The sequence below is a fragment of the Carcharodon carcharias genome, chromosome 6, assembly GCF_017639515.1.
Source record: "Carcharodon carcharias isolate sCarCar2 chromosome 6, sCarCar2.pri, whole genome shotgun sequence".
Taxonomy (NCBI): domain Eukaryota; kingdom Metazoa; phylum Chordata; class Chondrichthyes; order Lamniformes; family Lamnidae; genus Carcharodon; species Carcharodon carcharias.
Window position 1 is genome coordinate 145,681,281 of NC_054472.1, and position 13,339 is coordinate 145,694,619.

The 13,339-nt window shown below is 44.3% G+C and overlaps 1 protein-coding gene across 4 annotated transcripts in view; it reads right to left on the reverse strand.

Moving 5' to 3' along the window:
• nbeal2 (neurobeachin-like 2) overlaps positions 1–13,339 on the reverse strand; it is a 271,817-nt gene that overhangs the window by 205,225 nt on the left and 53,253 nt on the right. The window contains exon 1 of one of the 4 annotated variants that reach the window (XM_041189749.1): positions 12,127–12,256. The exons of the other annotated variants lie outside the window; for them this stretch is intronic. Within the exon in view, the coding sequence (XP_041045683.1) occupies positions 12,127–12,168 (42 nt within the window). The 5' untranslated portion in view covers positions 12,169–12,256. Of the gene's footprint in view, positions 1–12,126; positions 12,257–13,339 lie in introns of those variants that run through there. 4 annotated transcript variants of the gene reach the window in all.

The following is a 13,339-nucleotide window of genomic DNA, read 5'->3' on the forward strand; positions in this document are numbered from 1 at the left end:
TGTTTTATTCTTCATGCGAGTTCCCTCCCACCTCTCTTAAACAAGCCCAACCAGCAGAACTTATTTCTTTCTCCCGCATGCGTTTATCTGGTCTACCCTATCAATTCCTATCAGAATTTTAAAGGCCTCTGTTAGGTCACTCCCTCAACCCATTCGACCTTTCTTGGCATGTATATCCTCTAAATTCTGGTATTATCCTTGTAAATCCTTTTTGCAAGTTTTCCAATGCCTCAGGGATCACTCAGGGCTTATTTTTTGTGCATTGGTTTAAGGTGCTGCCAATTCTTCTGGTGGTCACAGAACCCTAGTTGGTAGGACGTGCAGGAGAGAGGAAAAGGAGGTAAGGATCAGGGAACTAACCAAAGTGACTGCTCAGTGACATTCAGGGCCTAGGCCTGGGATCTTCCAGACTGCATTGTACAAGGCTTTGGAAGCAAGATGGGTAGAGCGAAATTGGCAAAGTCTTACACGAGGAGATGTTGGGGGGATTAGTTAGCTCAGTTGGATAGATGGCTAGAGTGTGGTGCAGAACAGCACCAAACAGTGCAGATTCTATCTCTATACTGGCTGTGGTAGTTCACGAAGGTCTGCCTCCTTGCCTTACCTCATGCTTGATGCGGAGTGGTTCCCCACAAGCTAAGTAACCAATTGTGTTTCTCTAATACGGATAAAATTGTCTACAGTCCTTCTTGGGCTACAACTAATTTCCTACCTACATGAGCAGACAAACAAGGGTTGCACAGAGAGGGGAGGAGGATTGATTCATCAGCATGAAAGGGCAAAAGAAACAGGGAAAGAGAAAATAAGGGATGGAAGGAGGAAAGAAAGAATGGGAGAAGGCTGGAGGAAATCGTTCAGCATGAAATAAGCACAGAGAAAGGAGGGAAGAACACAGAGTCAGAACCAAGCAGAATGTGATTTTAACTCCTGTGCAGAAATTGATGTGTCTGGGCCGGGGTGGAGAAATTATAAGCATTTTGAACAACACAACAAACAATAAAAAGATACCATACAGATGGGGAACATTGAACAGGGCCAGCTGTTATGATTCAACCCCCCTCTACTTGTCTTCTCACCATATCACTTTGTGCCTTCTCTCTCTCTGAATCTCATTTTTAAGTGTTCAGAGAGAAAGGAGTGAGGGACTTCCCAATATTCCACACACCCAGGCTGTCAGGGATCAGACCAAACGAGGAGGTTGTCTGTTGCATAGATCAGGCCAATTAGCTATCCTGGTGCTCAGCCTCAGCACCACAGATGCCCCAAATTCCCCCACCAACTCAGAGTGCTTTAACTTTTTTTATTAATGGAGTTCCTGGTTTCAGATTTGACTCAGAAAAGCCCCATCGGATAGAACCTTTTGAATTCTGTGCTTATTTTGGTAACACCGATAAAGCACCAAAAACTCCAGGAGGACAAACATACCAAAACGTTTTCACCATTTGCGTTCCGAGTTAAATTAAATTTAAAACATTAAGTTATGCCGTCTCGAGTATATGTGAATCCGGTCTCAAACAAACATGTTTGACTATTGACTGCCCTCTGATGTGGCCCAGCAAACTGCTACAGGGAATATCACACAAACTGCAGTCGTTCATGGAGAAGACCCACAACCACCTTGGAAGCTCAGCTGCAGTTCAGTTGGTAACACTTTCCTGAGTCAGATTGTTGAAGTTCCACTCCAGAAACAAAACAATGCTGACACTCCAGTTTAGCACCAAGACGATGCTGCATTATCAGAAATGCCATCTTTCAGCTGTAATGTTAAACCTATCTGCCCTCTCAGGTGGACATAAAAGATCCTATGGTACAATTAGGACGGCAAGGGAGATCTCCCCAGTATCCAGGCTAAAGTTTATCCCTCCACCAACATCATCAATAGAGATTATCTGATCACTTTCACACTACTGTTTGTGAGGCCTTGCTGTGCACAAATTGGCTGCTGTGTTTCCTACATTACTCAGTGACTACACTTCAACATTAATTATTGAATCCTTATGACAATTCAATAGCTTCATGTCCACTTCTACTGATACCACCTTGTAATTCCAGACTTTTACAACTGAGTTCAAATTCTCAAATTGCCATGGTGACAGCTTGATTTCACATTATTTGAATTAACAAGCCAGCAACATATCTTTTCACGGGATGTGGGCATCGCTAGCAAGGCCAGCATTTATTGCCCATCCCTAATTGCCCTTAAGAAGATGGTGGTGAGTCACTTTCTTGAACTATTGCAGTCCCTGTGGTGTAGGTACAGACACACAGTGCTGTTAGGAAGGGAGTTCCAAGATCTTGACCCAGCGACAGTGAAGGGACAGTGATATATTTCCAAGTCAAGGTGGTGTGTGGCTTGGAGGGGAACTTGCAGGTGGCAGTGCTCCCATGCAGCTGCTGCCCTTGAACTTCTAGGTGGCAGAGTTCGCAGGCTTGGAAGGTGCTGTCGAAGGAGCCTTAGTGAGTTGCTGCAATGCACCTTGTAGATGGTACACACTGCTGCCACTGTAAGTCGATGGCAGAGGGAGTGAATGTTGAAGGTGGTGGATGGAGTGCCAATTAATCTACTACACTACTATAATCCCACAATGACTAATAATTTCAATGTAAGAATATCCACAATGCACGGAGTGTGAGAGAAAGCAACATTATTCATGTGGACATATAAAAATGATGGGCAAGAGAAGACCAGCTTGTCCATCAAGCTTGCTTCACAGTCATGACGGCTGAAGTATCCTGATTAATATAAACAAATCTACCTGTAAGTGTCTAAAGAGCATTGACAATAAAGGGAGATAAACCTGTCTGCAGCCCTGAATGTGTACACTTCCAGTAAGCAAATAATTACACAAAATTACATTAGATAGAATATATGGCACAGACAGGCCGTTCAGCCCAACCAATCCATGCCAGTGTTTATGCTCCACTCAAGCCTCCTCCCATCTTTTGTCATCCAAATCTATCATCATAACTGTTCTGAGATAAGTCCTTCTGCCTTGGACTCTAGGCATGGGATTCAGTTCTTAGACAGACTGCAGGCATACTCTGGTATCTGCATAACACGTGTTTATTAGTACAATATCTAAACAGGTTGCAGAGTAGGCACATTGCTCCTCGGCATGATTCCAACCTCTCTCTCTCTCTTAAGTCTAACACATGACTGACTGATGTCAGTTGTACATCAGCATCTATGTCATACATTAGCATATCTATCTGTTAACCCTTTGTACAACAATAACTATTTATTCCCCACCCCTACATAAGTTTCTCCTTAAATGCATCTATATTATTCGCTTTAACAACTCTCTGTTGATACGTTTAAATGCAAATCAGACAGGTCTCCTTCAGAAAATAGTATCTTAGGGATACACTATGTGAGTAATTTAAGACATGATGTGATAAGTTAGTGTGCTTGGGAGAAAAAGATGATTCTAGACCTGGACTCTGGCAGCTCTAATGAAATGTTAACTTGGTTTCTGACTCCATGGATGCCACCTGACCTGCTGACTATTTCCAGCATCTGCAATATTTTGCTTTTGTCCCACAGAGAGCAATTTGATAATGACTAGTTAATCCAATTTAGTGATATTGGTTCAGAGATAAATACTGGCCGGGACAACTCCCCTGCTCTTCTTCAAAATAGTACCATGGCATCTTTTACATTCACTTCAGGGACTCCTAGCGTCAATTAGCATTTGATCAAGAGGAGAGGAGAAAATGGAGGCATGGAGTAGAGTTTGATTTTTGTAGAATTATAAATAAATGGTAGTTTATTCAGAGAATGCTGATTTCAGTAGCTTGCAGTAAATTGAAGGTCTAGTACACCATGGCAAGGGAAGCCTCACAGGAAACTGACCTGGTGGCAAATAAAAACCATTCACTAGATCCTCACAAATCAATACTGTATACCCAGAATTAAAAATAGATTTGCTTTGTTTACTCCATTCACATATTAAGGCTCATATTATATATAAAACATATAAAATACATTTTTATTATAATTCACTAGTGTTTAAAACAGAACACTATTACAGACACAAGCTTTCTATATATTAGAGATTCCAGCAGCTGGAGCACAAGTTTTGCAGGCCATTTTGAAATTGTCTCATGTCAAATGCAAATAGTGGGCTAAATTTTAGTTCCAAGGTCTCAATCCTGATGCTGGTGTTAGGAAATAGAGATAGTTTAAGTAAGTTATATTGGTATTTGTGGGTGTTAGGAATGAGTTTTGGCTTTAATGTTCAAGTTTGATTTGTATTTCTGTATGTGTGTTAAGAAAAGTCAAGTTGAGTTTTAGTTTCACTTTAAAAAGGTGCTTGCATTTCTAATGAGGATTTTAGAACTGTAAGCTAAGTTAAGCAAACAAGAGTAGAGAAAAAGTGCCTAGCAACAGGGGTCCAGAGAGGCAGGTCCCTCCTATAGACACACATGCACACAAAAAAAGCTAGAAACAACAATTTGTTTTGGAAGCTGTTAGAGACAGCTTTGAAGACAGCTGTTTGCAGAAGCAACCTAGAAGGGGCAGATAGCCAGTCCCAAGCTAAGGAAAAGGCCCAAAAATCCAGGGGAGTGAAACAGGAGAAAGTCCCAAGAAGGCTTTCCAGACAAAGGAAGAACAGGAACCTGGAAAAGGCCCTGTTAAGTGAAGTTAAGAGTGAGCGAGCAGAAAGAAAGGCTCCAAGCCTCAGATTTAAAGAGACAAAAGCGGCATAAAGCAGATTTAAAATGAGAACAGCTTGCAAGAGGCAAGGAAGTCTAAAGAAACAAATGAAGGTCTGTAACTCTTTGCTATGGGCATGTGAAGCAGCGGTGTACTATTGATGGCTGCGCTGGTGACAGAGAGTGCGTGGAAGACAGCTTGAATGCATGTGGTGACCCGGGGAGAGGAACATCGGAGAATTCAAAACCCTGGACGTGAACCCTTGCAGAAGACATTGGTGAGAAAGTGTCGGTTTGGGAAAAGATTCCAAAGTGAGTTCTTCAAAACAGGAGATTGGAAACCCTCAAATGAAAGACAGAGTGCAGTGAGACCAATTGGCTCATGGTGTGACAAGCATCTGGGGGTGGGGAGGGGAGATCCATAGCATCTGGTTGAGGTGGCATCTATCATGTGGTTTCAGAGTGTGGTGTGTCTGATCACAGGGTGCCAATTGATTTACATGGACTGTGTATTTACTGTGAACATTAAAATATAAGAAAGCTTTGTAACTTGTATTATCCTTACAAATCTGTACACATCTGTAAAGGTATGGTTGTGGGTGAAAGAATATTGTAATAAAGTTAGTTCTTTCCTGTTTAATGTTTTATTCTTTTGTTAAAAGTGAGATCACCTGACTCCTGTGACTCTGTTCAGTAGCTACTCTCCAAATACCTAAACAAACAAATAAAAGTTAGGATCTATCAAGCTGGGTTCCAACCTGGGATCAGGCTTGTCCAGTGGTAACCTCAACTGGGGATTATAACAGCTGGGCTGAAATCTGGTGAGGAACCTGGAAGTGGCTGTGGCAGGATCCTGGAGGAGATGCGAGTAGGCAGCTGATTAAGAGGTCCCCTCTGGAAGCCTCATGCAATTAAGGACTGTGGGCAGGGTCCACTGGAGGGCCAATGGGAGCACTCAAGGCTCTGAGCAACTGGGAGACTCACCGGGAGATGTGGCACTACTGCTATAGATAAGGGGTTGGGGGGCTGCCTCAAGGTGAAAATGCCCTCTGAAGATGAATAAATGTTACAAAATATATTATGGCCATATATATTATATGCGGGGGGGGCGGGGGGGGGGGGGGGGGGGTGGCGGTGGCCCTCACAGCTCACCAGATCTATGCTGGGCTGTTTTGCAGGATGAGCTTCTAGCTGCCCCCTAGCCTGTCACTGTGATGCCACCATCATTCCATCTATGGGCTCCAGCCACATTGGGAGACTTGTATGAAAAGTCCCCTCAAATTGGCACTTCTATTGGCAACACTTCACTAGTGGGTGGGTAGCTAGATGGGCCAGAGGCAGGAGCATGTCAGCAGACCGGCACATCAACCATTAACGAGATATTGCTGACAGGCCCACTTCCAAACCCATGTTTGCATGAAAATTCAGGTCAAGAGAATTATAAAATCAAATTATAAGGTCAGAAATAAAAAATGATTCAGAGTTCCTCTGATGGTTGCCCGGTGGAAATGCACCACACAGAGCAGAAAGGCTTCACTCTCTGGTCTGTGTTCAATTAATTATTTGCATTGGCACAGAGGTTGGTTGTGGCATATTGCTCTCAGTATCAATGGGTTGAAAGGTGACATAAATAAAATAAATCAGAGAGTGTTCCTGCTCCTCATTGTTACTCAAGGTACTCCTACTGGAAAGCACATGTAGGTGTGTGTGGTTGTGCAGTGGAAACGTTAAGGCACTATTTATTATGAGGCCTGAAGTCATAGTCTGGAAAACATGTGAGAAAGTCAGGATCAGTCTGGTGATACTTCACCATTATCCAGTTACTGGAGCCTCACATGACCATTTTTGGTACAGCACCAGAAGGTTAGGGTTTCCAAACTATGAATAGCAAAATATCCTTGTGAAGATGTACAGGGTGTTGAATTGCTCCATAAAAATAAAAAGAATTGTATTTTTGGCCCACTTCAAAGTAGCAAGGGGGTACCAGTATACAGGGCTTCATAAATCATTTTATGTGATGCCATGGTTCCAGGATCAAGGGCTCAAATGGAAACTCTCAAACTGTGGTCATTGTCCCTTTGTACTTTGCCAGTGTCCTTCAGTGTTAGCTCGGTCCAGCAGTAGCATTCTTGCCTGAGTGAGAAGATTGTTGATTCACTCCCCCCTCCAGAGGCTTGAGCACATGCACAACAATGAGGGAGTCAGACATCAAACCGACTTCCTGTCTGCCTTACAGGTTTTTTTTTATTCATTAATGGGATGTGTGCGTTGCTGGCTGGGCCAACATTTATTGCCCATCCTTAGTTGCCCTTGAGAAGGTGGTGGTGAGCTGCCACCTTGAACTGCTGCAGTCCATGTGGTGTAGGTATACCCACAGTGCTGTTAGGAAGGAGTTCCAGGATTTTGACCTGGTGACAATGAAGGAACGGCGATATATTTCCAAGTCAGGATGGTGAGTGACTTGGAGGGTAACTTCCAGGTGGTGGTGTTCCCATCTATCTGCAGCCCTTGTCCTTCTAGATGGTAGTGGTCCTGGGTTTGGAAAATGCTGCCTAAGGAGCCTTGGTGAACTCCTGCAGTGCATCCTATAGATGGTACACACTGCTGCTACTCTGCTTCGGTGGTGGAGGGAGTGAATGGGGTGCCAATCAAGAGGGCTGCTTTGTCCTGGGTAATGTAGAGCTTCTTGAGTCTTGTGGGAGCTCCACTCATCCAGGAAAGTGGAGAGTTTCTATTACACTGCTGAATTCTGCCTTGTAGATGGCGGACCGGCTTTGGGAAACCAGGAGGTGGGTTACTCGTCACAGGATTCCTAGTCTCTGACCTGCTCTTGTAGCCACAGTATTTATGTGGCTAGTCCAGTTCCGTTTCTGGTCAATGGTAAGCCCCAGGATGTTGATAGTGGGGGATTCAGCGCTGTTAATGCCATTGAACATCAAGGGGTGATGGTTAGATTCTCTCTTGTTGAAGATGGTCATTCCCAGGCACTTGTGTGGCACGCATGTGACTTGCCACTTGGCAGACCAAGCCTGAATATTGAACAGGTCTTGCTGCATTTGGGCATGGACTGCTTATGTATGTGAGAAATCATGAATGGTGCTGAACATTGTCCAATCATCAGCACGCATCCCCACTTCTGACCTTATGATGGATGGAAGGCCATTGATGAAGCAGCTGAAGAATGTTGGGCTGAAGACACTACCCTGAGGAACTCCTGCAGTGATGTACTGGCGGTGAGATGACTGATCTCTAACAACCACAACCATCTTCCTTTGTGCTAGGTATGACTCCAACCAGTGGAGAGTCTTCCCCCTGATTCCCAATGACTCCAGTTTTGCTAGGATGCCTTGATGCCACACTTGGTCAAATGTGGCCTTGATGTCAAGGGCGGTCACTCTCACCTCACCTCGGGAATTCAGCTCTTTTGTCCATGTTTGAACCAAGGCTGTAATGAGGTCAGGAGCTGAATGACCCTGGCGGAACCCAAACTGTGCGTCAGTGAGCAGGTTATTGCTAAGCAAGTGCCGCTTGATAGAACTGTTGATGACCCTTTCCATTACTTTACTGATGATGGAGAGTAGGCTGATGGGGCAGTAATTGGCCGGGTTGGATTTTTCTTGCTTTTTGTGTATAGGACATACTTGGGCAATTTTCCACATAGCTGGGTAGATGCCAGTGTTATCGCTGTATTGGAACAGCTTGGCTAGGGGCATGGCAAGTTCTGGAGCACAAGTCTTCAGCACTATTGCCGGAATATTGTCAGGGCCCATAGCCTTTGCACTATCAAGTGCCTTCAGCCGTTTCTTGATATCACGTGGAGCGAATTAAATTAAATTGGCTGAAGACTGGCATCTCTGATACTGGGGACCTCCGGAGGAGGCCGAGATGGATGATTCACATGGCACTTCTGGCTGAAGATTGTTGCAAATGCTTCAAGCCTTATCTTTTGCACTGATGTGCTGGGGTCCTCCATCATTGAGGATGGGGATATCTGTAGAGCCTCCTCCTCCAGTGGGTTGTTTAATTGTCCACCAGCATTCACGACTGGATGTGGCAGGACTGCAGAGCTTCGATCTGATCCGTTGGTTGTGAGATCACTTAGCTGTGTCTATCACTTGCTGCTTATGCTGTTTGGCACACAAGTAGTTTGTTGTAGCTTCACCAGGTTGATACCTCATTTTTAGGTATGCCTAGTGCTGCTCCTGGCATGCCCTCCTGCATTCTTCATTAAACCAGGGTTGATCCCCTGACTTGATGGCAATGGTAGAGTGGGGGATATGCCGGGCCATGAGGTTACAGATTGTGTTCGAGTACAATTCTGCTGATGCTGCTGGCCCACAGCGCCTCATGGATGCCCAGTTTCAAGTTGCTAGATCTGTTCGAAATCTATCCCATTTAGCACGGTGGTAATGCCACACAACACAATGGAGGATATCCTCAGTGTGAAGGCGGGACTTCATCTCCACAAGGACTGTGCAGTGGTGACTCCTGCCGATACGGCCGTGCATCTGCAGCAGGCAAGTTGATGAGGATGAGGCCAAATATGTTATTCCCTCTTGTTGGTTCCCTAATCACTTGCCGTATACCCTGTCTAGCAGCTATGTCCTTTAGCAGCACGGTTAGTAATGGGCATTGAAGTCCCCCACCCAGAGGACATTCTGCACCCTTGCCACTTTCAGTGCTTCCTCCAAGTGGTGTTCAACATGGAGGAGTACTGATTCATCAGCTGAGGGAGAGTAGTACATGGTAATCAGCAGGAGGTTTCGTTGCATATGTTTGGCTCAGTAGCACCATGTTTGACTTCATGGGGTCTAGAGTCGATGTTGAGGACTCCCAGGGCAACTCTCTCCCAACTGTATATCACTGAGCCACCATCCCTGCTGGGTCTGTACTGCCGGTGGGCCAGAACATACCCAGGGATGGTGATGGTGGTGTCTGGAACATTATCTGTAAGATATGATGCCGTGAGGATGACTATGTCAGGCTGTTGCTTGACTAGTCTGAGACAGCTCTCCTAATTTTGGCACTAACCCCCCCCCCAGTATTAATAAGGAGGACTTTGCAGGGTTGACAGCGCTGTTTGCGCCATTGTTGTTTCCCAGGTCGATGCCGGGTGGTCCATCAAGTTTCATTCCTTTTCTGAGACTTTGTAGCGGTTTGATACAACTGAGTGGCTTGCTAGGCCATTTCAGAGGGCATTTAAGAGTCAATCACATTGCTGTGGGTCTGGAGTCACATGTAGGCCAGGCCAGGTAAAGGCCACAGACTTCCCTCCCTAAAGGACATTAGTGACTAGTGACAAACGACAATCGACAATGGTTTCATGGTCATCATTAGACTTTTAATTCCAACCCGGGTTCCCAGGGAATTCCCCTAGTTACTAGTCCAGCAACATTCCCACTCCGCCATCACCTCCCATGAATGTAAAAGAATCCATGGCGCTATCTGCAGAGGAACAGGGGAGTTCTCCTGGTGTCCTGGTCAATATTTATACCTCAACCAGCATCACTAAATAGATAATTTGTACATTATTACACTGCGCTTTGTGGGACTTGCTGTGTGAAAGTTACCTACTGCATTTTCTACATTATGAAAATAGCTATACTTCAAAAGTATTCCATTGGCTGCAAGGCATTTTGAGACAGTGATGTCATGAAAAATGCTACAAAAATGGAGGCCTTTCTTGCTCACTAGACGGCAACAGGAAACAGCACCGTGCTGTACTTTGGAAAAGTAAGTTGGAATGCAGATACCACCACAGAAACAAAGTTCATTTCTTTCATCCATCTAAGCACTTACTTAGTTAGCTTATTTAGTAGCACTCCTGACTCTGGAAGGTTGCATGCTTGCATTCCATAGAAGGGCCTAAACACTTCAGTGCAATATCCAGAGGATGCTGTGTAGCACGTGACTATAGTGGGAGAGGGGGGTCGGGTAAGGGAATTGGTCAGCCCCTGTGGACCCCTCCATGCAGGGAGCAGTGCTTTTGGCAGGCTGAAGCCAGAGCCACGAAATGAGGGATTGAGCAGCAGCAAGCAGCAGGAGCTGAAGTCCATGGACTTGTGAGTTGTACTGTGTCAGAGCCAAGGCCAAGAATAGGGCAACTTGAAGCCTCTGACGGTGGCTAGAAAACATGAAGTGGAAGTAGAGCGGGTATACAGCTGCTGGAGTCCTAGTCAGGCTGCCTGGACAGCACCCCCGAGTCCGAGAAGCCACGAGATGACATGCTTTTCTTCGCATCTGAGAGATAAGGTAATCTGGTTCACGTGGTCATGGGAAATTAACAATAGGAGCTCCACCAACTGAACTCCACCACCCAGCTGATGAGTGATCAGGAATTAAGCTCTCAACAGTATCCTGTTGGATCTGGAGTGTCAGTCGCGAATGTCCATTGTAAAAAGTTTATCAGAGTTAAGCTTTTCTGTTACTGTTTATAAAGATCTGATGCCAATGGAATAAAGGATCCCTGTTTTATGACCTTTGTGCAATCCATCTGCTTGAATTGCACATTTGTTTGAGATATCAAATGGATGCCCTATCTGCTGTTTGGGTTGTCGGTAAAAATCCTGTGTTTTCAGACAATGCCTTAGAGGTACAGTGGTGTAATGGTTAAGTCACTGGGCTAGTCATCTACTGTCTCGAACAAAAAAATCCAAAGAAGGTAAATTCAAATTCCACCATGGCAGTTCATGAATTTGAATTCAGTTTTAAAAATCTACAAATGAAAAGTAGCCCGGTAAAAAGTGAGCATGGAGCTACTGAATCATTGTAAAAACCAACTGGTTCACTAATTTCTTTTTGGAAGTTTTTACTTGGTCTGATCTATGTGTTGACTCTTAACTGACCTGTGAATTGGCAAACCACAACCTCAATTCGGAAGGCAGCCCACTTTCTCAAAGGAACTAGGGATGGGCAATAAATACCAGCCTTGCCAGCAATGCCTACATCCAGAAAATGAATTTTTAAAAATTATTGACTCGTGGCCAATATTTCCCCATAATCTATATAAAAAAAAAGTTAACTGGTCATTCACCTCTTCATCTAGAACAATTGCTGTGCTTCCCTACATATAACTCATCTGGTGAAACACTTTGAGACATGAGTGATAAGGTCTTAGATAAATGCAAATATTATCACAGAATTATTAACCTGTGCCGCCTACAATCAGAAGATCAATGATTACCAACCTATTAGTGTAAAAACAGGTTATGATAAGTAGCTTTTATTTCAGGTTTCCAGAATCTGCATATTCTGTTTCTCAATAAGACAAGTAGTTATCACTCTTGAGGCTGGCAATATACAGTTTGGAAATAAAAGTTCTTCAGCTTTTAACAAGTACTGTGTTTTAATGGCCTGGACATTATGAGGGGCTAGCAGTGAAATTACTTGCCTCAGGTCTACTTAAAAGCCAGCTCGAATACTTCCTGAAAGGCTCCACAATAAAAACAAATTAATTTACTACTTCATTACCTCAGATGCCAGCGGAGGAGACTGGGAAGTGGGCAGGTCCATTATCGGCCCGTCTACAGTGGCTCCTCCAAGGAGTTCAAGCGAAGAGCACTGTTTGACAATGCTGTTGAGTGATGGATGATTGAGCTGTGAGCTTTCGACAGACTCCCTGCAAAGCGGGACTCCATGATATACTAAACTCTGAACAAATCGACAGACAGGCCAGGAAGTGGCGAGTCACAGAGACGACCTAACGACACGCTTCCTCTCTCACTCTCTGCTAAACCCTATCTCATTGAATCAACAAGCTCTTTACATGAAGGGTGTGGCAAACCTTTCTGTGCCCTTTCTTCTATTCTCTTCTTTCTTTCATTCTCTTGCAATGTTTTCTTTATTAAAGCTAAGTTTTTTCCCTTCCCTTCCTGAAGCTCTATTTACATTCTTTACATGTGAGTTGGAAAAGAACAATCAGCACAGTATTCTACCACAAGGAACATCGCAACCAGTCCAATCCTGCCCTTTCTAGCCCTGGGGCATTGAGGCAAGTTCTAACATCTTAAACACCACCCTGGTTGAGGTTTGCTAATTCTGCTTGATCATCAACATTTCCATGATCCATCCCACTGCAGCACAGCTGCACTGTGGATGAAATTGGCAAGCTTCATAAGATGCATTATAGAACTGCATCACAAGGTCACCTCATAATACCCTTTGAGCACTAAGGATAGTCAATAAATGCAGCTTTGCCTGCGTCGTCTACATGCACATTTTATAAAAGGCAATTTCATATTACATCAAATAACAGTCATAGACAACTTGCCAAGTTTACTCTGACAGCAATTCCAAACCCCATGACTCCCACCACCGAGAAGGACAAGAACCATGCAATGGGAACGCCACAATTCAAAGTTCTCCTACAAGTCATACATCATCCTGACTTTGGCATATATTTCTGTTCTTTCATAGTCACTGAGTGAAAGTCCTGAAACTCCCTACCTAAGAGCATTGTGAGAACATCTTCAATGTATAGACTGCAGGAGTTCAAGAAGGCTCCCCATCAAGGGCAACTAGGGATGGGAAATAAATGCTGACCATACCAGCACTTATGGTTTTAAATTGTTATGGGCTTGCATGTTTTACTGCTTTTAAAGAGGGTTAACCAGTTCCCCTATGCACTGTGTTGGGAACGGAAGCTTATCGGTATGATCCTCAGGCCCATGCTGGGCATTTTAAA